The sequence below is a fragment of the Thalassophryne amazonica genome, chromosome 21 (assembly GCF_902500255.1).
Source record: "Thalassophryne amazonica chromosome 21, fThaAma1.1, whole genome shotgun sequence".
NCBI classification, from domain to species: Eukaryota; Metazoa; Chordata; class Actinopteri; order Batrachoidiformes; family Batrachoididae; genus Thalassophryne; species Thalassophryne amazonica.
The window spans coordinates 822394-845876 of record NC_047123.1 but is presented as its reverse complement, the minus strand read 5'-3'; the positions used below and the strand labels follow the sequence as shown (position 1 = coordinate 845876).

General features: G+C 41.8%; 1 protein-coding gene across 1 annotated transcript in view; it reads left to right on the top strand.

The window, feature by feature from the left end:
* LOC117503576 (midasin-like) overlaps window positions 1-23483 on the top strand; it is a 207212-nt gene that overhangs the window by 128441 nt on the left and 55288 nt on the right. The window contains exons 70-74 of the mRNA XM_034162836.1: window positions 6320-6463; window positions 17181-17290; window positions 17375-17448; window positions 17531-17714; window positions 20206-20350. Of these exons, the coding sequence (XP_034018727.1) occupies window positions 6320-6463; window positions 17181-17290; window positions 17375-17448; window positions 17531-17714; window positions 20206-20350 (657 nt within the window). The remainder of the gene's footprint in view (window positions 1-6319; window positions 6464-17180; window positions 17291-17374; window positions 17449-17530; window positions 17715-20205; window positions 20351-23483) is intronic.

Sequence of the window (23483 nt, the reverse complement as noted above, 5' to 3'; positions counted from 1 at the left end):
CACTGTAAAAACTATTTATGTGTGTGTGTGTGTGTGTGTGTATGTATGTATGTATGTATATAAACCCCTGATAATTTTCATGATTTTCCTTTATAAATCCTTTTAGATAGATATATACTTTTAATGTCCCCATGGGGAAATTTGTGTTGGACTTCTCAAAAATCATGACCCATACAAAGATACAGAACAAGACATAAACAGTTCATAACAATAAATACAAATAAATAAATACATAAATAAAGAATAAAAATAAATCAATAGAAAACATACAAATACTAAAACTTCCTAATGTGCCTGATTGTTAGCGGTGTTTATTATGATATTTGTTAAGGGCTATGATTGATATAGGAACAAAAGAGTTCCTATATCTATTCAGTCTGCAATGGGGGACTCTGAAACGCCGACCCGATGGTAGCAACTTGTATTGCGTGCGCAGAACATGGGAGGGATCAGAAAGAATTCTGTCCGCTTGCTTCATCACGCACTGATCAAAAATTGACTGAGGCTTGTTATACTGTTTCAGACCAATGATTTTCATTGCTGTAAGAACAAGGTAGTTTATTTTTTTTTTTTCTTTTAATCACAGAAATGACTCCGGTCCCACTTTCCTCAAATCAGTGAGTGTCAGAGCTGAACTTTAATTTGTACCTCTGTTACTGTGCACGTCCAGACTGCTCGGGGGTTTAATGGAACTACATTGTGATCGGACGGGACATTTTATCCAATGTGAGTGGTATGTATGTAATGGATTAGTTACAGTCAGGAGGCGCCGAACATCTATGGGGAATCCTGAATTGGGACCTGCGCCTCATTCAATGGCCGGGTCAGAATTTCCTCTGAAACTTTTTTTTCTGCCTTATGTATTTGATCCATTATCAAAATGTGTGCGCACTGCAGAAAAACTATTATAAAATGATGGCAGACAAAGCAGCAAAGTGTCAAATCACAGCCTTTGTGTCTGATGTAACAGGTGCATGTCAGGCTGCAGGTCTGAACACGGTGTGGGGAAAAAAAATAAAATAAAATAGAGAGTTGGATTTTTAATCATGGAAATGTCTCCAGTCCCACATGTAAGGGATTTTTAATGCAAATACATTGCAATCGGACGGGACATTTTATCTGATGTGACCAAAAAATCAGCTGTACAAAATCTGTGATTATACGGTGTTTATTACATGGAAAACAATACAAAAACTTTGGAACTTTTTTTGTCCAGTGACTGTGAATATCTGGTTTATACGATGACGGTTTAGGTGAGTTTTACTGTACTGAGGCTGAACAATAAATTTACCTCTTAAAGCTTTGATGATGAAGTCTCTTCCATCCCACACGCTGACTTTATTTTCACAAATGTTTCTTCTATATCTGAAGTGAATCTGTACATCTTGAAGCCCTTGTTGTGTCTATTTGTGCCTCCAAATGCACAGAAACCCGGCATTTTCAGGGAATAAATAAATAAAATAGCTGGATTACATACAGACACATTAACAGCCAACTCTATTTTGAACCCAAGATGGTGCCAGGAGTCACCTGACTGATTTTTTTTTTTTTTTTTTTTTCTCTCGACTCGTCATGTTGCCACTATAAAGGCACACTAGGAGTACGATTAGGGACGGGGGCTAGTGTCATTGTTTAGGGGTTTGGGATTGAGGTTAGGGTTAGGGCTGTGGTTGGGGGATTAAGGTTAAGTCTTGGGGCTAAGGTCAGGGTTCCAGGTTTTCAGGGGTGGTCACCCCCACCTTAGCTACAGCAGATAGTGTTGTGCACGGGCCATCCTCCATATCAGAACCACGTTATGAATCATTCAGGCCTGCAGGGTGGATGTATTTAATTTCCTAATCCCCCTCCTTCTCCCTTCCTCTGCTGTTATGTGGTTGCGTTCTGAGACTCACTTTCAGTTGCTTACTGCCATGTAGTAACCCTTGGTGCTGTTTTTCTGTACACTTTTTTTTTTTTTTTTTTTACTTTGTACAAATGCATGCCGTTCTCAAAACAGTACATGAACGGCACTCATGTTTCCAGGGAGGGAGGGAGGGAGACTACAGTAACGAGGTGAACCACTTGACCTCATGGTGTGAGCCCAACAGTCTCTCCCTGAATGTGGAGAAGATGAAAGAGATGGTTGTGGACTTGAGGAGAGCACACACCCGACACCCCCTCTGACCATCGATGGTGCTGCTGTGGTGAGGGTGAGCAGCACCAAGTTCCTGGGCGTGCTCGTTACAGAGGATCTCTCCTGGACCACCAACACTATATCACTGGCCAAGAAAGCTCACCAAAGCCTCCACTTCCTCCACAAACTAAGAAGAGCTCGGGCCCCGCCCCCCATCATGTGCACCTTCTACAGGGGCACGATTGAGAGCATCCTATCAAGCTGCATCGGGGTATGGTACAGCGCCTGCACCGCATCCTGCTGCAGGACCCTTCAGCTCATCATGAGAGAAGCTGAGAAGATCACAGGTACCCCCCAGGACATATGTAGCACCCCCCTCACACCCATTAAACTGCCTCTTCAGGCTGCTACCTTCAGGGAGGAGACTGCAGAGTCTTCGGGTCAGAACCAGCTGACTGAGGGACAGTTTGACTCACCAGGCTGTCAGAGCACTGAACTCCCTCCCTGCTGGTCCCCCATTTCCCCTGCTGCCCCCCCCCCCCGACCTGACACCCACCTCACAAACACTGAACGTATCTTCAAGGGCTGCTTATGCACTACGTGTACTTTAAATTAATAAGCTCATCAGTGTTGAATCACTGGTCAGTTTGCACAACACACAGATCAATGCACCGATCGATAGATGCACCGTCACCACCACGGACCTCACTGACCACATTCTACTGTCTACCATATCATATATTAATTTTATACTCTGCTATTTGTCTGGGAGACTGAGAGGAACAACATTCCTATTGTCTGTGTGTGTTGCAGAATTGACTAAGTTGACTTGAAGGTTATGATTTCTCCTGTATGCTGAAATCACGTGATGTTTGCGGAGTTAAACTGTGTCCTTGAGGGATTTTTTGAAATTTGCCTCGATGTGCCTCTTCAACTGGACGCTGGCCAATGAGAATGTGCTGACCAATGGGATGACTTTCCCCTGGTCATCCCTTGTGTGGCCTGGTTGTAGAAATGTCTCAAAAAGGAGTGTGAGTACCCCCTGGATTTTAAGGCCCGGAACAATATCCGTGTGGTCTCCCGTAAAATCAGCTGGTGCAGAGAACCTTAGTAATTGTGATTTAATGAGTCCTCTGTATGTGTCTGTTGGATGGAAGCTTGTTTGGTACAACAGGGCGTGTGTGTCCGTCTCCTTGAAGTACACCTTGGTTTGTAGGTTGTGTGTATTTTGGAAGTCTGGGTCTTTGAAGGTGATTGTGTCCAGGAAATTCACCTGTGTGTCATCAGTATTGTGTTTTATTTTTATGGAAGCATCGTGTACATTAAGGTGTTCTGCGAATTTGTCAGATTCCTGTTTTGAGTGTGTCCATACCCCCCGGATATCATCCAGAAATCTGAAATATGTGTGTGGTTTGAGTGGGGCAGAGGCCAGGCCATGTAGATATTTGCATATGAGGGAGCAAATTTCTTTCCCATGTCTGTCCCTTTGAGCTGAAGGTTGACGTTTGAGTCAGTCATTCTTTGTTAAGTTGATTTCGAGTCATTGTAGGATGTATTTGGAGAGCCACCATTTGACGGCCTCCATGCCCACTTTTATATCATTGTTTGTGTTTAAACTGTCTGTCCGTTGTGAGTAGAGAAGCTTGAATCTTCGACTGGACTGGGTTGCTTGACGTGAGGACGTTTCGCTTCAAATCACAGAAGCTTCCTCAGCTAAAATTGTTGCTCTGGTAGTCTGACTTCTGTCTTGACTCTTGTAGAAAAGAATAAAACAGAAGCCAAAAAAAGCTGGAGTTTTAAACCTAACCAGACCCCTCCTACCGAGAGGCCGACTGCTACAGGCTAGTGACTAAACAATAGCTCTAATTAGCACCTATTGTGCTCCACTTAGCACCCCCTAATGACAGGGCAGCTGTCCCTCCTAATGATGGGACGGAAGCCTCCCCTGATGGCGCCCTTAATGACTCTCCTGATGACGTGAATGACTCATTACCATGAACAAAAGACTGAAACTGCTTTGACCTGAGTACCCCATTGTATGTCCGTTGTGAACAAAAAGGCTCCTGTAAGAACAGGAGAACCTGCAGGTTCTTCACCTTTGATAGAAAGTCATAGGTGTCCTTCAGATAACTCGGGTGTTTTGATGATATTGGATTGAGATGGTGTCTGTATGTCTCACTGCTGCGCTCAAAGACAACCGGTCTTCCTGGAGGAATCTTATGTGGTTTGCTCGAGGCCTTTGGATTTTTGTGTATCTTTGGGAGGAGATCAAACCTTCTGGCTCCCAGGTTTTCACTACCTTTTAGATATTCCAGTTGTTTCTTATTTATGAACTGTTCATTTTTCATTTCTATCAGGATTTGTTCCACTTCCTTTGCCGTATCCAAATATATGGGTTTGTCCAATTAGGTGTAGTGATCCTTGTTGTTCAGTTGTCTTAAACCCTGTGATCTCTCCATAGTCACAGTGGCACTGCTTTTGTCGGCCTGTTTAATAATGATTTTCCTGTTTCTCTGTAACTGTTGCAGTTCCCGGACTTCCTCCTTGTCCAGGTTTTCCCACCCCCTCTGTGCCCACAGTAGGCCTTTAAAGGCCCGTGTGTCTGCCAAGACTATTTGTCTGATTTGTTTTGGTGATTTGTGTAATGTGGGTGTCCAGTATGATTTTGGTGTGAAGGGGGTCTGCGTTGTATCGCCTCTTGTTTGGAAATAAGCTGCCAATTTTAGGTCCATCCATCCATTTTCTTCCGCTTTATCCGGAGTCGGGTCGCGGGGGCAGCAGCTCAAGCAAAGCCGCCCAGACCTCCCGATCCACACACACCTCCCCCAGCTCCTCCGGGGGAACCCCAAGGCGTTCCCAAGCCAGCCGAGAGATGTAGTCCCTCCAGCGTGTCCTGGGTCTTCCCCGGGGCCTCCTCCCAATGGGACGTGCCCGGAACACCTCTCCAGCGAGGCGTCCAGGGGGCATCCGGAAAAGATGCCCGAGCCACCTCAACTGACTTGCCGCTCCTCCACATCGAAAGGATCTTCCATATCCTCCACCAATTTTAGGTTCTGGTGGTAATTTTGTAGGTCCAATGATAACTGATTTCTTACTTCTCTGGTCATCTGTATTGTGGGTATAAAGGTGAGTCCCCTGTCCAGGAGGGAATCTGGGTTGTGATGACATAAAATGCTTGGCTAGATTTAATACTGTTTTTAGTCCCCCTGCACAGGTCGGCTTTGTGGGGTTTAGGTGTTACGTTAGGTGTTGGGGTTCAGGTTAGGTTCAGGTTTGGGGTTAGGTTAGGGTTTGGGGTTAGGTTAGGTTCGGAGTAGGGTTTTGGGGTTAGGGGTAAGGCCCAGGTTAGGGGTAGGGGTTAGGTTAGGGATTTAGGTTAGGTTAGTGGGTAGGAGTTAGGTGTTAGGTTGGGGTTAGGTGTTGGGGTTAGGTTGGGGGTAGGGGTAAAGGTTAGGCGTTAGGTTATGGGTAGGAGTTAGGGGTTAGGTTCAGGTTAGGGTTTAGGGTAGGGGTTAGGTTAGGGGGTAGGAGTTAGGTGTTAGGTTCAGGTTAGGGGTAGAGGTTTGAGGTTAGGGTAGGGGTTAGGTTTGGGGTTATCTAGTCCTGTTTACTCAAAATAAACTGAACTCACTGCAGACTTGAAGGTTATGAAACATTCTCAACCTCTGTGTTTCACATTAATGCTGGAAACCGACTTCCAGTAACAAATATAAGCTTTGTTGTTGAATTTAAATGTCACCTGCGCTTGCTTCACACTCTCTGTACTGTTAGCTACCGCGGAACAGCCACAGTCTAATTAAATAGCACAGAAAACAACACGCTCAGTTAGCATGAGCAGAACATACAATGAAGTAAAAAGTAAAAGTAGAAACTGTAACCTTATTCTTTTGATACTAATTGTTAATCTGCACATGTTAAAACTGTCACCAATCACAGCTGAGGGAGGAGTCACATGTAAAAAGCAGGTGTTAATTATCAGTTCATCATGAGCATCTGTGCCAACGTAAACAAGACAGAAAGACTGAAGTCATGTCCCGGAGCTGAGAATGTGTCCGGCGACGTTACTGAGCGAGTTGATTGTTTCTTTGATCCACGATGTTCGTAGAAGCTCGTTGCATAGAACTGATGTTGAGCATGTTTAAGATCAAAGGGCAGAGAAACATTGTTCCTATTTATTTGTTTGTTTGTTTTCGACCTGATGTCCAGGTGAGGAGGCGGAGCTTCTGTCGGTGGCGTCTAGCCTCCAGGCCTTCATCGAGGGCTCCACCCTGGGCGAGTTCCACACCCGCTTATCCATGCTGTTCAGCTTCTACTGCCACCTGCTGCTGGTTCCCGACCAACCCGGACGAGGTCAGAGTTCACTCGCTGCTCCAAACAAACACCATGAGGTTCAAGTCTGAATCACTGCACCAAAAAAAGAAATACATTTTTTATTTTACACTCTGGAGTCGTCTGACGCAGAGATGTGTCAAGGTCACATGACAAATTCAGTTTACCATCAACGCCACCACATCGAGTCTCCTTTTGAATGTGTGTTTAAAATGCAGCCTTCAAGCTGTATACCAGTTTTAAATTGTGTTGATGGGTTAGTAAAACTTAAAATGATTAATAATTTACAGCAGGGGTGTCCAACCTTTTTTGAACCGAGATCTCCTGTTAAAGTTGACAGTGTATCAAGATCTACCGAGCCGTATGGAACGCAATATATTGTGCACCAATATAATAACACAATATTCTGGCAGGTTTTAACAATAATAATGTATCATTGACGTAAATGTGCAGGGTGGAAAAGAATAAGCACAAGTAGGCCTAGGACTGACCTCAAGCTGGAAAGGTTGTTCCCAACCTTAGTGGGACTTCTGGCCTTGAGAGGAGGAAGCTGGTCTCTGATAGTCTGGACAGTAGGAGCTGAGAGCGGTCGTAATCAGGCGCTCAGACACTCTGTGTTTGCATTAGAGTCCAGATTTGGACGTTCATGTCAGGTGTTGCTCTGGATTTGAGCTCAGTGTCATTTTTCAGTGTGAGGATCCAGGTTGAAGAGTGATGCCACTTTGGATGATATAGAGTCCACATCTATATTTTCCCCAAATGGAAAACTGACAACAGGCTCTTTGGATGCAAAGTCAGTGAAGCACTGTCAAATTGACAAGATGTCAGGCTCCGCCCACTCTGTGTCTTGGTGCTTAAAGGGGATAGAGAATCAAAATCATCTTTTTCATGTTTTTGGTGTTAGTTCAGAGTCTCCCCGCTGTGGGGAAAACACATGAAGTGCCAGCAAGTTTCAGAACCTCTATTTCAAGTAATTCTCCTTTTTTGAATTGCTCCTAGAAAACAGGCCAATCTGTTTTTGAGAGAAAACTTACGTCACTTTTTCACCAATAGCCCCCCCCACACACACCCACCCCCTTTCACACATGCCCCTTTGAAATTAATTATTCATAAGGTTGTGCCCACCCATTCCTACCACTGGAAGAGGAGCAATGGTGAGCTCCAGGTGTGCCTTCCCAGGCTGTCATAGCGGACTACGATCTTTCCATATTCTTCCCACGGAAAGTAATGTACGCGATCAGTGGCTTTTATTCATTTTTAACCACATCCCCAGGACATACAACCGCCGACTATTTCTTTGCTCTGCACATTTCACAGAGGACTGTTTCACAAACCTTGCACGATTTCGCGCTGGCTTCAGTCAGCATTTAATACTCAGTAGAGGGTCAGTTCCGACTTTGCGACAGAATCAACCCCAGCAATCAGTACAGCCTGTAAGTATCACATTTTCTTTTGTTTTAAATTTGTTTCGGATTGTTTTTTTATTATCATTATTATTTTGTGACTGGACTTTATGTCACAATCAGCCTCTGGCTGACTTCATGTTGGTGGGCGAGGAACAAGATTTATCACTCAACAGCAATGTTGAAACGTGATCTGTTAAATAAGTTAGCAAAGATTACTGTCGTCTCGTTTTCGCTACAACGCGCTCAACTTTTGTTCAGAATCAGCTTCTTATCACTGGTAACGACGCGGATTTCCTCTCACTCAAACCCACAGCTTCACAGTGCTTTAAACCGTCATCCACTGACTTCAATAGCGACACAAGTGCAGCAAAACGAGACGAGTCATTGGATAAATGCTGGGCTTTGTCCCGCCCATCGGAGGCTCTGCGTGTCTGGGGGTCTATGGGGCAGTGGGCGGGCCTCGGCTGGCCCCATGATGATCTGTCTGAGGCTGAATCCATTTTTGATTGACAGCAAAATGAGCGAATCAGCGATCATTTTCATTCTGTTCTGAGTTGAACCGGAGACTTTTTTTTTTTATTGAGAAAGTACATATACAACATAAATGGCATTTCACAAATAGAGAAACAATTTGAATATTGCCACAACAGGCTACAGAACTGAATGATGACCAGCATACAAGTAAAGGACATATAGAAATAAATTAAATTTTACAAAGAAACATAAATAAAGTAAAATAAAAAGACAAATAAAATCAATTTAAACTAGGGGTTTTCTGATAAGTTCAATTCATTAAACATACAATGCAGTTCCATGTCTTGATTTTTGTTCATAAATTTCACAGATGAGAAGTAGAGGCAGAGTTCCTTGTGAAAAGTGAAGAAGGATGGTTTTGTCTTCAGGAAACAACACTTGTGAATGAAGAATTTACCCAACACAATTATTACATTTAGAACACTCTCAAATTTCTTTTCTTTTCCTAGAATTCCAAATATGATGTCATATTTTGAAAAATCAATTAAATTTGGGATTCTAGGAAAAAGTGAGTAATTCACGTCATCCCACAAAGCTTTTGCGTATATACAATCATAAAATAAGTGATCAGTTGACTCAATTTCCCGTTCGCAAAAAGAACAACTGTTATCGTCAAAAGCAAATCGGTGTCTGAGAAAATCTTTTGAAGGATAAACATCTGAAAAAGTTTTGAAGTGTACTTCTTTAGCTTTTGGGGGAATTGGAAGTTTTATATAATCTGTTCTAATTTTTTTTTATTTGATCATGAGAGAATAAATGCGAGAGACTTTGGATTGGATTTATAGGGGAACAAAGCATTAGTAAATAATTTCCTAATTTTGGAATTTGAAAGTGTTCTAGCTGTAACATTTTGTCTGTTTATCAGGAGTTTTGGTAGTTCTGGGGACCTGCAGATGGGGTTTTGAAAAAGATTGGTAAAATATTTGGAGGGATAGCTTTAATAATTTTTTGAAATTCTTTTTTCTCTGCTTCCAGGTTATATTTAGTTTTGAATTCATCAAATGATAATAGTATGCCTTTATCATTTAATAAATGCATCACCGACCAAATTCCTTTTTCATACCAATTCTTTAAAAAGATTGATTTGTTTCTAGATTTTATATAATGACAATTCCATAGTGGAGTATTGTGAGGACTATGATTATGTTTATAAATTAGTCTCCAGTACAATAAAACTTGCTGGTGAAATGATGAAAGTTTTATGGGTAATTTCCGAATGTCAAAATCTCTTCTAAGTAATAAGCTAACTCCTCCCATTTTGGAAAATATTTTATTTGGAATATGAAACCATAGGCTATTTTGATTAATCAAGAAAGACCTGAGCCAATTTATTTTTAAAGTACCGTTAAGGCTATCGAAATCTATAGCTTGTAACCCTCCATCTTCAAACTGTTTGACTAAATTCCCTTTTCTTATATAATGAGTTTTTCGTCTCCATATAAAGTTAAAGTTAACTTGATTAATAGATTTAATTGCTGACTTAGGAAATCCTAGTGTATATGCCGGGTAGACCAGTGTGGAGATGCTTTCCATTTTTGTGATAAATATTCTTCCCAGAATGGATAAGTCTCTCTGTGACCAATTATTTAAATGACTTTTACATTTTTTTTAGTTTCTCCCAAATATTAAGATTTTCAAGTTCAGTCTTATTTTTAGTTATATACATACCTAAATATTTGACTTTGGATTTTATAGGGATGTTAGACGCATTAGATAAAGTACAGTCTTTTAGAGATAGTATTTCACACTTGTTTAAATTCAATTTTAATCCTGAGGCTTCTGAAAAAAGATCAATAATTTGGAGGAGTTGAGGTATATCGTTTAAATTATTTAAAAAAAATGGTTGTGTCATCAGCTAACTGGCTAATGGAAAGCTCTTTACCTAGTACAGCAATTTTACAAAAATTAGCATTTTTTATTTGTATAGCAAGCATTTCTGCTGCTGCAGTGAACAACAGAGGCGAGATTGGGCATCCTTGTTTTATACCTTTGTTAATCTTAAATCGTTGTGAGGTGCCATGAGGAAGACATACTGAGCTATTTGTATCTTTATAGAGTAATTTGATTACATTAATAAAGTTATTTCCAAATCCAAAGAGATCTAAAGCCAGAAACATAAATTTGTGCTCTATCATATCAAAGGCCTTATAGAAGTCTAGGAAAAGTACAAAACCTTCATTTTCAATTAGATAATTATAGTCAAGTCCAAAATGAGGCGGGTATTATTGTGAATAGAGCGACCTTTTAAAAAACCAGACTGAGTGTCAGAGATAATTTGGGATATGCCTGATTTTAACCTGTTTGCGAAAATGTGGGTTAGGAGCTTATAGTCATTATTTAATAAAGTTATAGGTCTTAAATTATCCAGAAGAGTTGCGTGTTTCCCGGGTTTAGGTATGAGTGTGATCACCCCTTGTTTCATAGTATGTGTTAAAGAATCCTTTTCTAAAATTTCTACAAGCATTCCAAAAACAAGGGCTTTGATATGATCCCAGAAGTATTTGTAAAAGTTAGTGGTTAATCCATCACATCCTGGGACTTTGTCCTTGGATAAAGCACCTAATGCTTTATCTAACTCTTCAGGAGTAATTTTAGCTTCACATATTTGTTTAAAATTTTCATTAATTTTAGGAATAAAGTGTTGAATAGATTGGTAGAATGTCTCAGCCTTAGGTTTTGAGTAAGAGGAGGAATATAGGTTGCTGTAAAAGGTAAAGATCTCTTTGGATATTATTTGAGGATCTGTGCATAACTGATTGTTAATTTGTAAACTATTAATTGCATTTCTTTCTTGTCTTATTTTTTCCAGCCTACAGAAATATGCTGTACTTTTCTCCCCCTCCTCTATCCACTTGGCTCGGGATCTTAAATATGCACCTTTCGCTTTTTTAGTATATATCTCGTCTAAATTAGATTGTAAAATGCTTCTCCGTTGTTTGTCCTCATTATTAAAAATAGTTTTGGAACAAATTTGATTAAGCTCTTGAATAATTTCTATTTCTTTTTGTTTCATTTGGCGTGCTATCAGCTTATTATGTTTGAGATTTGGCGTACTTTAAATAAAAAAACTCCCATTTTTCTGTAAAAGAATTTAAGTTTTTATCCGATGTAATAAGACCAATTTGTTCAATAATTTCGTTATTAAAATTTTCACTGGTGAGCAATGATGAGTTAAATTTCCAATAACCTCTGTTGATGTTTTTTCATTTGAGATGTGATATTAAGTAGTATCAAACAGTGACCGGTTAAAGGAGCGGCTGAAAATTCAGCATTTACAGTATTTTGCAGAAAATTGTTTGAAATTAGCCAAAAATCAATACGGGATTTAGCTGTTCCATCAGGTTTGAACCATGAGAAGGACTGAACAAGTGGATTAACCAGCCTCCATGGGTCTATTAGGTTAAGATCTAAACAAAGGTTTTGTAAAATTGAGTTTATATGATAAGATTGGAATTTGGAAGGAGACCTATCTAGCCAGTCGTCATACACCATATTAAAATCTCCACCCAGTATATTATTATTTGTAGAGTATTGGAGTGATAGATTTTTAAGATGATTGGTAATTTCCACTAGAAGTAGTTTGTTTTGAGTAATATTGTTATAGCCATAAATATTGCAGAGGATCAGGAAGTCATTTTCCATTTTAATTACACAAATTAGCCAGTGGCCCCGGTCATCTTTCCTATGAGTTTCTATTTTATTATGAAGGTTCTTAAATAAAAAAAGTTACGCCAGCTGATTTGTTGATACCATGACAAAGAATTACTTTTTCTCCCCACTGATTAGACCAAAAACTCTCATCTGGTTCAACAGAGTGTGTTTCTTGCAAGAAAATAGTCACTTTTGACATTTTTACAAAACAAATATTGATTTTCTTTTGACGTGGTCTCTTAAGCCCCTAGTATTTAAAGACACAATTGAAATTAAAAGGAAAAATGGACATAAATGAAATTATAGAACAAAGTAAATAAAAGTTGAAATTCTCACGTAAAAGTAGAAGTGTATGTAAGCTTGAAACACTGAATCCCTTTAACAAAACTAGGAAAAAAATACAGTAGACCTCCAAAAATTTAGTCAAGTAGTAACATTTCAAACAGGTTTGTAAGCATTAGTTTTAAATCTGCCTATTTGAACTTAAGGCAAATAGCTTTTGGAAAAATAACTGCAACTTTAACTGGAAAAATTATGTTGTTTTATTATTATTATTAAGATACCTTATTTGCATTTTATTTAAATTTTTTTTCCCCCCATTTTTTTTTCCAGTAGTGCATTGATGTTTTGGATAGCTGTATAATTAACCAGGGAATACCCGAACTCCGTTGATATACCTGACGTGTCCTCGGTAGTAGACGTTCTTCCCCTCTGCTCTGGCTTGCTCCATTTTTGACCAGGCTGCAGCTCTTGCTTCCCGGTCTAGTTTGCAGAAGTCTTGCTTGAAGTATATGCCCAACTCTTTGCACGTCCTGGAGTTCTTGGTCAGCTTCCAGAAGGCGTATCGGTGATGTCTCATGGTGAATTGGATTATTATTTGATGGTGTCTCCCCTCATCTCTTCTCCCCAGGCAATGTACGGTGTCCACAGCGCTGTCCAGTGATGATGCCCATTGTGGTGCGATCTTGCCCAAGATGTCGATTACTTCTTTGCGTGTCTCTTCTCCCTCCTTTTCTTTTAGGCCCTGGATTTTCAAGTTCCAGCGACACTTGTAGCGCTCTAGCTCCAGTATTCTTTCCTTCAGCTCCATATTTTCTTTGGCAATAGCAGGCATTTCTTTTTCCAGGTCAGCTAGTTTAGTTTTACAGTCTTTTATATCAGCTGCATTCATTTCAACTAGCTTGGAAATGTTAGACACCATTATCATGTTGTCACGTAGCTGTATTCCAAATCCGTCAATTTTCCTTGTCAACTTGTCAATAGCTTCTACAATGGAGTTGTTAGTATCTTCATTTTGAGCTACAACTACCTTGTTAGGCGGCGTGGGAGCTTTGGTGGGTGTCGGTGGAGTTTTCCTTTTAGTTGACGGCAGTGAAACATCCATTGCGTACACGTGGTCAGACGCTGAGGAGCTTTTGGATGCCGCTATCTTAGCTGCGGCTTCGGCTTTTTCCCGCAACATCTTCTTCTTCTCCAAAAAGCACTTTAACTGGTTGAAAAAAACTTGAAACCAAGTTTATTGTCTCAGAAGTGATGAATAAGATCAGAAACCTGTTTGCTGGCCAAAAATGGTGGTCTAAGTTGGAAAACTGGGATTAGTGCACGAGAGCTTAAACGAAGTTGCCTGCCCGGGCCGCCATCTTGCCGGAACTCTGTTGAACCGGAGACTTTCCTAATCCTCTTAGCGGCATTTTCAGTGAGAGCAAGGGCAGCCAATCAAACAACGGCAACCGATCAGCGCCAACACCTACGTGCATTTCATAATGAGGTTGCCAAATAAGCTCCGAAACGACGCCATTAAAAGCAAACGAGGCATTCTAAACCCAGCATAGTAACATAGCTGTTTCAGAGAGCCTTTTAGGAAGGTTCTGAGCTATTACAGACCCAACCAATGTTTTTGGGCTACATATCACATCACAGAACAAGGATTAATGCCCCATTCAACCTCTGTCTATCACCTTTAAGGTCTGTGTCCATGTGTGGAAAGTTCTGCAGGTCTCACTGTTGCATCCTGCTTGATAGCACCTGTAATATGCATTTTAAACTTGCTTTCAAATCCAAAAGCTGTGCATATTCAGCATGGTTTGAATGTTTCAGAAATGTGTTAATTTCAGGCAGAAGATGGTTCCAAAAATTTACCTCTGCTGCTGCTCGCCGACATTTTTAATTGCTGGACTTCTCGGGTGAGCAGAGGGGATTTAGCCGGGTTAGCATTAGAAGTTAGCATTGTATTTCTTGTGAATCGTCTGAAATGCTGCTCCAAATTCTCTTTCTTCAGTAAAGCCACATTTACATTGCAGATGGATTTGCCATTCGAATAAATGAAAAATAATCCAGGATGAAAATAAGCATTTTTTGTTTCTTATACTCCACAATAGAAGAAAAGCTCTTCTTCTTCTCTGATATTTAACAGCAGTCGGCATCCTTATTGATGCATTGCCGCCACCTGCTGCATCAGTCTGTTATAGCAGCTGTCAAGTCCAGTGACAGATTTTTTTTTTTGTTTGTTTTGCTTCCATGCAGTCAACTGGAACTCAGCCCGCGATCGACAGGTTGGGCACGCCAGAGTTACACCATGCTTTTTCTTGAATATTATTGTTGTGTTCGTTGTGTGTGGAAATGAGCTTCAAAATGGGGGTTTCCGTTCCTCTTTCTCTCCTCTCTCACCGGAACAGAAAGTCACACAGGTGAAGTTATGCTGAAAAAAATGACACCAAACAAGGCAAAGAAAGCAGGTTTTTCAGCTAAATTATGAAGGTAAAACCAAAGGTAGTCAAAAATGGCCAATTATACCCTGGACTTAAGGTAAATTATGAAGGTAAAACGCACTTTGCAATTTATTGCAAAAAACTTCAAGAAATGTCATTTTTTTTTTGCTGCTTAACTGGGTCGTGGTAGCAGCAGACCAAGCAGCTCGTCCCATACTTTCCTGTTCTCTTTGTAGCTCACCTGGACTGAAGGTCCGGTGGTTTCATGCTGTGGGTCGTCTGTCCGTCGTCATGTATAAACATCTTTTCCAAAACCGCTGGACCAGTGAAGCTGAAGCCTGGTGTGTGTGTTCCTTCCCATGAGGACACCGTTTGTTTGAGGTGTTCCGATCCCATTTCAAATATGGCTGCCATATTGAAACTGGCACCTAGTGCCACTGGCCAGCAGTTTTTAAAATTGTTGAGCTGAAATTTGGTACAGGTGGGGCTCCAAAAACTATCTGAGTTTTTAAGTATTTTTTTAGTACAGTCTTTGAAGTTTGGTCACACCGCTTATCTAGTTGAAACTGTGATGACTCTTTATCATCCAGGTGAGCCACAGTGCCTGTGGCTCTATTTTTTATCATTTCAGATTGAGATTCGTTGGGCAACAGACATAAAAAAACAAACAAAAAAAACACTCCTTGAATCATGTCCGGTCACCAAAAGGTCGCTTCAAAAGAGCCAAAAATGACATTTTGCACACATCTCAGTTTCTGTCTGAAAAACTGTTTTTTCCTGTGACTCCACTAATAGATTCCTTGAATCATTCCAAATGACTCCTTCTGGGTCAAAACGACTTCAGGGTCTCTTGACCCAGTTTTTGTTTTATTTCAAGCTTCAAACTATTCCAGCTTTGGTTAAAGGTCAGCAGCTAAACGTGTGTTGACCTGGTTAGTGGAGGTTAGTTTCCAATACATCAGGAAAAAAAAAAATCAGAATTTTATTGAGCATTTTAATGTTTAACTGTGTCTGCACAGCTTTTTTTTGTGTTGATGATGGATGTCACGTTCACAGGGTTGCCAACTTGAGTGAAAACTGCACGCATAGCATGCGCTGAAATTTTTTGGTAGCCCTAATTTAAAAGAAAAAAAACAGTCCTCATTTACTAAAACTCCACTTGATTCTTGTCCTCTTCACATCCATCCTCCTGCCTTTTTCCAAAATATTTCAGTAAGCTCCTCGACAGGCACGTGGGAGGCAAATAAAGAACAATGATTAAAATGGCCCAGGTAAAGAGGGCCCTGGCCTAGGGGGCAAAGCCCCCCACACACACACAAGCAGTCAGGGTTTAACCATGCTAATGCTTCCCACAACCATTTTCTGCAGTGAATTAGCAAGGAGAGTGAGGGAGGACGGAGGCAGGTGTTTATCCAACTCTTTACAAGCTGGACACAGTCTGTTTTCACATGTCAGCAACTTCTGTGCCGTGTGAGTCTTGTCCAAAACTGGAGAGAAGAGGAACAGACTCAAACCCAACACCGGCGCTGAAATGATCTTGTGTTTAAACAAAAACTTTTGAAGCCCCCAAATCCCCTTCATTATGTACAACTATTGTCATGAGTCTGTAGTTGCATTTCTCAGTTTATGTCTCTGTTACAGACAGTATTTTGTGATGGCACAATCACATAACATAAGTATGTGAATGTATTTAAACAAAAATATAGTTACACATAGAACCTTTATTATTTAACACACATGACAGTGACTGTTTCATTGTTTCATGCTAGTGCTATGTTAAAGATTGGCCAGCAGATGTCGCCATATGTAATCGTATCAAATGCTTCGAAACACTGAACCACTTAAACACCGTTGCTTCATATTGACTCAGTGGCTCAAAATGCTTCTCCGTCATGAATACTTGCTAACCAGGACATTAAATAACGTGTGACATTAACCCCTACAATCACACAATGTTTGCAACTAGCTGAAGTGTGTAGCTTGTTGTCTCACCACAGTCAGTTTGATGAGGCTCCGTCTGTAGTGTCAAGGGAGCCAATTTTATTAGACAACAGTTTATTCAATTTGTTGGGCTATTAATCGACTTACCTTGTCCTCCAAAACGTTCTGTCGTGCTTGAACTGAGCTCTTCACATGCAGCTGATGTATCAGGTGACAGGTTTCCAGCAAATCAGGGGTCAGAATACTGCAGCGAGAACGTAACAGCTGTTCGGGTGTGGGCCTTAAACCCCTCTCCTGTCATGAAGAAACAATGCTGTGTGGTCTGGTCTCCTCTCATCTAGTCATCAACAGAAAATTAATGAGAGAAATTTTTATTTTGGCCTGACATTTCTTGCTTGTGCGTGAGAGCGTGAGTGTCACACCAGATGCGTGAGAGTTGGCAACCCTGCGTTCATGTAGTAAAGTGGTGAGCTGGTTAATTGTTACTTGGTTTCACAGAACCTTTGTCCAGTCTTCTGTGGAACCTGCATAAATACTATGCTCAGTTCAGCGAGAGCGTCAAGAACCGGATCAGCCAGCTGAGACAGCCCATCGAGAAGGAGCTGAAGGTGAACAGCAGTCCACAGCAGAACTTTGAAACTCTGTAGCTCTGTAGCCATCCAGCACAAACACTACTCAACTCTTGTCTTCAGGACTTTGTCAAAATCTCCAGGTGGAACGACGTCAGTTTCTGGTCCATCAAACAGTCTGTGGAGAAGACTCACCGGTAAGACTGACATTGTGCTGTGCGACAAACACAAAACAAGTCTGATCGGACCTGAAACAAACATTTATGATATTCTTCTCAGGACTCTGTTCAAATTTGTGAAGAAGTTTGAGGAGGCTCTGAATAGTCCAAGTGTCACCGCCCTGGTGGAGGAGGGAAGCAGTGCACAGTTGGACAGTGTGGACACCAACCCTGAAGAAACGACACTCCACCGGCTTCACCAGGCCCTGAAGAACACCTTACCTGGGACAGGTCGAGACCTGCAGGTACAAAAGACATTTACAGCACAGGTTCCCTTTTTTATCCCAAGGTGTTAAAATACCGGAGGACATGGTGATCAACATGTCCCCTCGTCCCTTTTTGCTTGTTAGTGCGATATCTCAAAAACCAGTTGACCAGTTTCATTCATATTTATCATAAGGGTCAAGTTGGGTGAATCCTGGACACTTTGTAATACTGGTTTGTGGAGACGGGGGGTCATGTCCTCTCCTGATGACTCTCGTTATATGATGCCATCATATATAACACGTCATCGGTGATCTGTTTAAAAAAAAAAAGGAAACACATCTGTGTGAGTATGAACTCAAAACCTTCAAATAGACGACTGGCAGCTTTTATTTCTGGAGATGTTATTAAATGAATGCAGATGATTTTCACTGAAACTGATGCTGCAAAAAACACCAAACTGCTCATATTTCTAAAAATATCTTAATACCACTAAAATGTCCCCAGATATTCATCTCATTACATCAGTCACACTACGGTCCTGGATGGCAACCACACAGACAGCTAACTGGTCCATCCCTACCTTTGCAAAGGACCCATCGATCTACTGCAGCCAGGTAGAATGGGGACATGTCCTCAACCTTCTGCAGTCTCTGGGGTCCTCTGCACTGAGACACCCGTATCTTGGATCATGTCCAGAGAAACCTGGCACACAGACTAAACGTGGTGTCTGAGGTTCTTCACAGTGTCAGTGATCCTCCTTGTCTGAGTCTCACTAAGTCACTGTTCATTGGACACCAAGTCATTCCAGCGGGACCCAAAGATCCTCCATAGAGACCTGGGACCAAAGACATCCACTTGGACTAACCAGTGTCCTAAGGTGAAGACCTTAGGACACTGGTTAGAGTCCAAGTCTGACAACCAGACAGGAAGTACCAGGACCCCAAAGACTTGGACCTTCATTCTCCTGCAGAGATACCGTCATCATCAAACACCTCTGACCATTGACAGGGCTGCAAAACCTCCGTCTGTAAACGGATTTCCTCAAAAATGTGTTTCCATGTTCCGTTTATTCCATCATGTATCCCCAGACACTGGAATAACAGCGCCGTGCTGCTGAGTGGCATCTTCTCGCAATATTTTAGTGCAAGACTTGCTGGGAATCTGACCACACACAAACCCATTTTTGTGGGGTGGCTTTTATGAAGAAAACGGCAGAAAGGAAATCAAAATTCTTCAGGTGCAGAGACACACTTTCATTCTTTGAGATTTTGGTGCTGGATTTCGTGCATTATTTCCATTCATCTGAGTTTTAAAGGACATGTCGCACCCAAATTGTAACATTTCCAAGTGTTTCCGACAGCGTGTCTATGAGGAACATAGCTGCTAATGTTAAAAATGGAGCAGGAACAGGAACGGGTGCTGGCCCCCAGTTCAAACCCCACCCCGCCACATTTCTCCATGTAATGTGGAGTTGTGTCAGGAAGGGGATCCGGCGCAAAACTTGGATCTGCTGTGGCGACTCTGAGTGCAAACAAGGGAGCAGCCGACATGTCTTACTTACTCACTTTGATAAGAGTCAAATACCACTGTGTTTTAAACCAGGAAAAACTGGCCAAAGTGCTCTCATAATGCACCAAGTCGCACCATGTTCCCAAAATGTCTCAGGTGAACGTGCCTGGACCCCCCTTAGCCGCCCACTCACAGAAAATGTTGCCAAAAAATTTCATTTGCTTGCAGCCATGTCTTTGACCTCATGATCCCTTAAGATCTTCCCAGGCATCTCTGGACCTTAAAGCACAAGGACCCAGAGACATGAACCTTCCTGCTGAGATCAGTGAATGTCTCTACAACTTCAACACTTTGACCACAAACAGAAACATTTGTGATGGACAAGTCCAGGAAGACACTGAAAGCCTGGACCTTAGTCTGGATCCAGGACCATCCCAAACCCAGACACTCTGAATTCTCACTCAGCTTCTCAAGTTCTGCAGTCAGGGATTCCATTGATTCTACAAAGATCACAGCGTCTATGAAGTAAAGGTCATTAAACAATCAAAGTCATCAAGTCTCTGGACTCTGAGGCGTCTCTGCACACACTGAAGCAGAGTCACTTGTCAGAACTGCACCTGTCACCGGAGCAGCAAGACCACATGTTGTTTTATCTTCCAAGATCTGTCCGCTTCCTGGTCTGCTGACCTCGGAGTTCACTGCCACCTCAGTGTGGACCTTTCTTTCCATGTGGCTATGACTGCAGTGGAAGATGTCATCCTTAGTGATGTTCTGGTTTTCAGCTCAGATCTGGTCTGTGGTGCTGCTGTTAAGTAGATCAGTAGTCAGTGCTGAAACGGTGCGCCGTCCTCCGGAAATGGTGCGCCGTCCTCCGGAAACGGCAGCCAGCAGCAGAGTTACTCCCACAGAGTCCGGAAAATAAGATTTTCTTTTTCCGGTGTCGGGCTTTGAGAATCTTTGCTGCTTGTTGTCGTTGACCTGCAGCATGATGATCACTCACTAATGTTTTTTGTTTTTCAGATTGAGGACTCTGGGGACCGCGTCGAGGCTTCGTCTCTTCAGGGTCATCTCCCTCTTTTGACCAGGAAGATGAAGAAAATGTGTGTCACACTGCAGAAGAAAAACCCGCTGCCTGAGCTGAATGAAGACCTGGACATCTTCACTGGTGAGCAAACTTCAGTCATGTTTATGTGCTGTCATGGCCTTTATTTCAGTAAAGAACCTCAAAACCACTAATTACAGGTCATTTTCCTCAAATGTGACTGAAAATTAAAGCACTAACTGATACATGAGGGACATGAGGGTCTGTTGGCACAGTATTTAAAGCTAGAGTTGGTCGTCCTGGAGGAAAATTTGTGAAACTTAATATGGTTGGGGAAAGTTCTGCCCTCTTTGCCAATGATTGGCCAGAAGGTGTCTACCATAATTGGCTATTTGATTTGGCTGTAAAATGTCATCTTAAGTTCAGGAACTGCCGTTGTCTTATCTCGATGGTGACAGTGTGATGAATCCGTGCCGTTATATTTCTCTTCCAAGCTCATGTTTTCGTAGCCTGTTTAGAGCGTGTTTACATTAGTCTGAGCTTTTTGGGGTAGTTTTGTGATGAAAACGTGAACTTCCAATGTTGGATTGTTGTTTCCTCTGTTGGCTCTCGAGCGTTGAACAGGATCCTATTAAAGCATATGCAGACTTGTGCGATGCCTGGGTCCAAATGTAGGCCTGTGCAGTCAAATATCTCCTCCACTCTCAACCCATTTCAACCCATCGGTCACAATTGTGACTGGGAAAAAAAAAGCCACTTTCAAGGCTTTAAAAATGTTATTGAATCAATCATCAGTACATGTAGAGCAAAAATGGAGACATGGAAGGGTTTGAATGAAGTATGTGCAACATCAAGTGTGTAGTGCAATTTGTCACATGACCAGAGCTGTTTATGTTATAGTGGCACAGACAGAATCAAATTGTTCCACCAGAGCTCTCAAACAAAACCTTATGGCCCAGTCACATGGCACACGACGATTCCTGAACGAAGGGAAAAAGTTTTAAAAAGTCACAATTCGTTGAGAAAAAGTGGACAAAAGAGCTTCACCACCGAACAGCCTGCAAAGCAAGAGTGCAAAAGGGACGAAAGAGGACATTTTAAAAACTGAAGCTAACAATCTCGACGCTTTAACGAAACGCGCCTGGAGCCACAGCTGGAGCAGTGTGTGTCTGCATCTCTGAGTTCCAGGACTCGGCGCTGGGAACAGAAGCTGTGGAGATCTGTGCGCACGTCAGTGGACCACCTGCTCTGGTTCCTCGTCCAGAACAAAAGAGGGATCATCTCCTTCATCATCAGAATCCACACCGTCTCACAACACGCTGTGCGCTCCGTCTTGCTCCAATTTAAAAAAAACAAACAAACAAACAAAAAACAAACCCTCTGGTGTGCTGTGGTCACTGCTGTATCACTGTGTTCCTTTACTAAGTCATATATATTGATTTATAATATAAAACTGTCAAATGGGGGACTAAATATAAGTGTAAAGATGATTGAATATATCAGAGCAGTAAATTGATCAGTCAGTGTGAACGCGCGCATTGACTCGTGTGTTTATTTCCACCAGCTGCAGCTGATCCACAACGTGAATTCTGTCTTCCAGAACAGCTCTTTATATAATCATCTGAATCATCTACCTGTTGCCACAAGTACAGAAGGGCTGGATTGTCATTCTTACACTCATATTGTTATATTTAATACAAAATAATAAGCGCACGCAGGAGCTGCTGCTGCCGCTGATGCTGCATTCAAGTACCGTCGGAAATTACACACCTTTTTTGTTGTTTCAAATTCAGCAGTTGCTTGTGGCAAAATAATTAATTGTATGTACACAAAAGATTAATTCTGGCCTATGTAAGGTGCCTGAGCCCATTGAAGCTGAACCCCACCCAGATAAAAAAAAAAAAAATCCAAGCAGGCTGAGTTTGCCCTGTAATTTCCGACGGTACATGAAGCAGCAGCAGCCTCAGCGCTCACAAACCGGCTTCTGCACTGTGTTAAAACATTCAGCTGCTTCAACGAAGTCAAACTAAACAATAACGTTACAAAAACTACACAAACGATTAAAAAACAGCAAGAACGACAGCAAAATGAGACACAGACGAATTGAGGTTTTCGTTGCCCTTCGTTCAAAATTTTCAACAGTTTAAAAATCCTGACGAAGCGCCCGCTGCAGGAACGAGGCTGCACGAAGGTTAAACGATGCCAACGAAAGTCCAGATTTCTTGTTTCATCAGGGCTTCGTTGCCCTTCGTTAAGTGCTGTGTGACTGGGCCTTTAGGAAGGTTTGTTCAAATAAACATATCGCCAAGATTGACAACTTTTCCAGAATTTACACTTTTCTCTGTGCAATCATTAAAATGTGAACATATCTCACTCAGAAATGTTACTATGACTTTGTCCCAGCTCAGTTCAACACACTCAAATCAAAATCAGAAACATATTCAAACATTTACCACTTATAAAACATTTCTCTCTGCTCAGCTGTCAGTCTGTCCTGCTCCAGCAGCAGTTTCAAAACTGACTTCTACTGCTGCTCACCTTCTAGCCAGTCAGAGGCCAAAAGGGCGGAACCTTTCCCTACCACTTCTAGCCAGTCAGAGGCCAAAAGGGCGGAACCTTTCCCTACCACTTCTAGCCAATCAGAGGCCAAAAGGGCAGAACCTTCCCCTACCATTATACGTTTCACAAATTCACATTCTGGAGAGTTAGCAAGAGAGCTTGGAAGATTTGAAAGTAGCACCTCCTCCAGGTTCCACCCTCTCCCTCCTCCCCCGTCAGTGCTCCGTCCAAAGCCACGCCCCCACAAACTTGAACGCACATCTGACTGTGGGACTCAGCGGGGCAGAGGAGAGCAGAGGATCTTTGTCATGGCTAAAAATAACATACACAGAAGCGAATGTTAGCTTTTGGGCTAATACAAGCTACCAAAAGTAGCAAAGTTGGCAAATCGTGTATGAAAATAACAAATCCCCCCAAAGCAAAAGTAATTACATGTCAAAAAGAGAGCAACAAAGAGAGCAACCTCCGTGGCACTTTTCAGGCCCTTCAGATTCAGTTTGTGAGTTATACCACGGAGTCAGACACTTCTGATTTAAAGCTCTCTTTTTTTAGAGGAGCTACAGCATCCAAAGTTGTCTTCAAAGAGGATGTAAAACTATTGACGAGATACTCTAACTCCCTTACAGAGTTTAGGTAGCTACTCTGCTCTGTGTTGGTATATGACATTAGAGAACATAAAGAAGGAATCATATCCTTA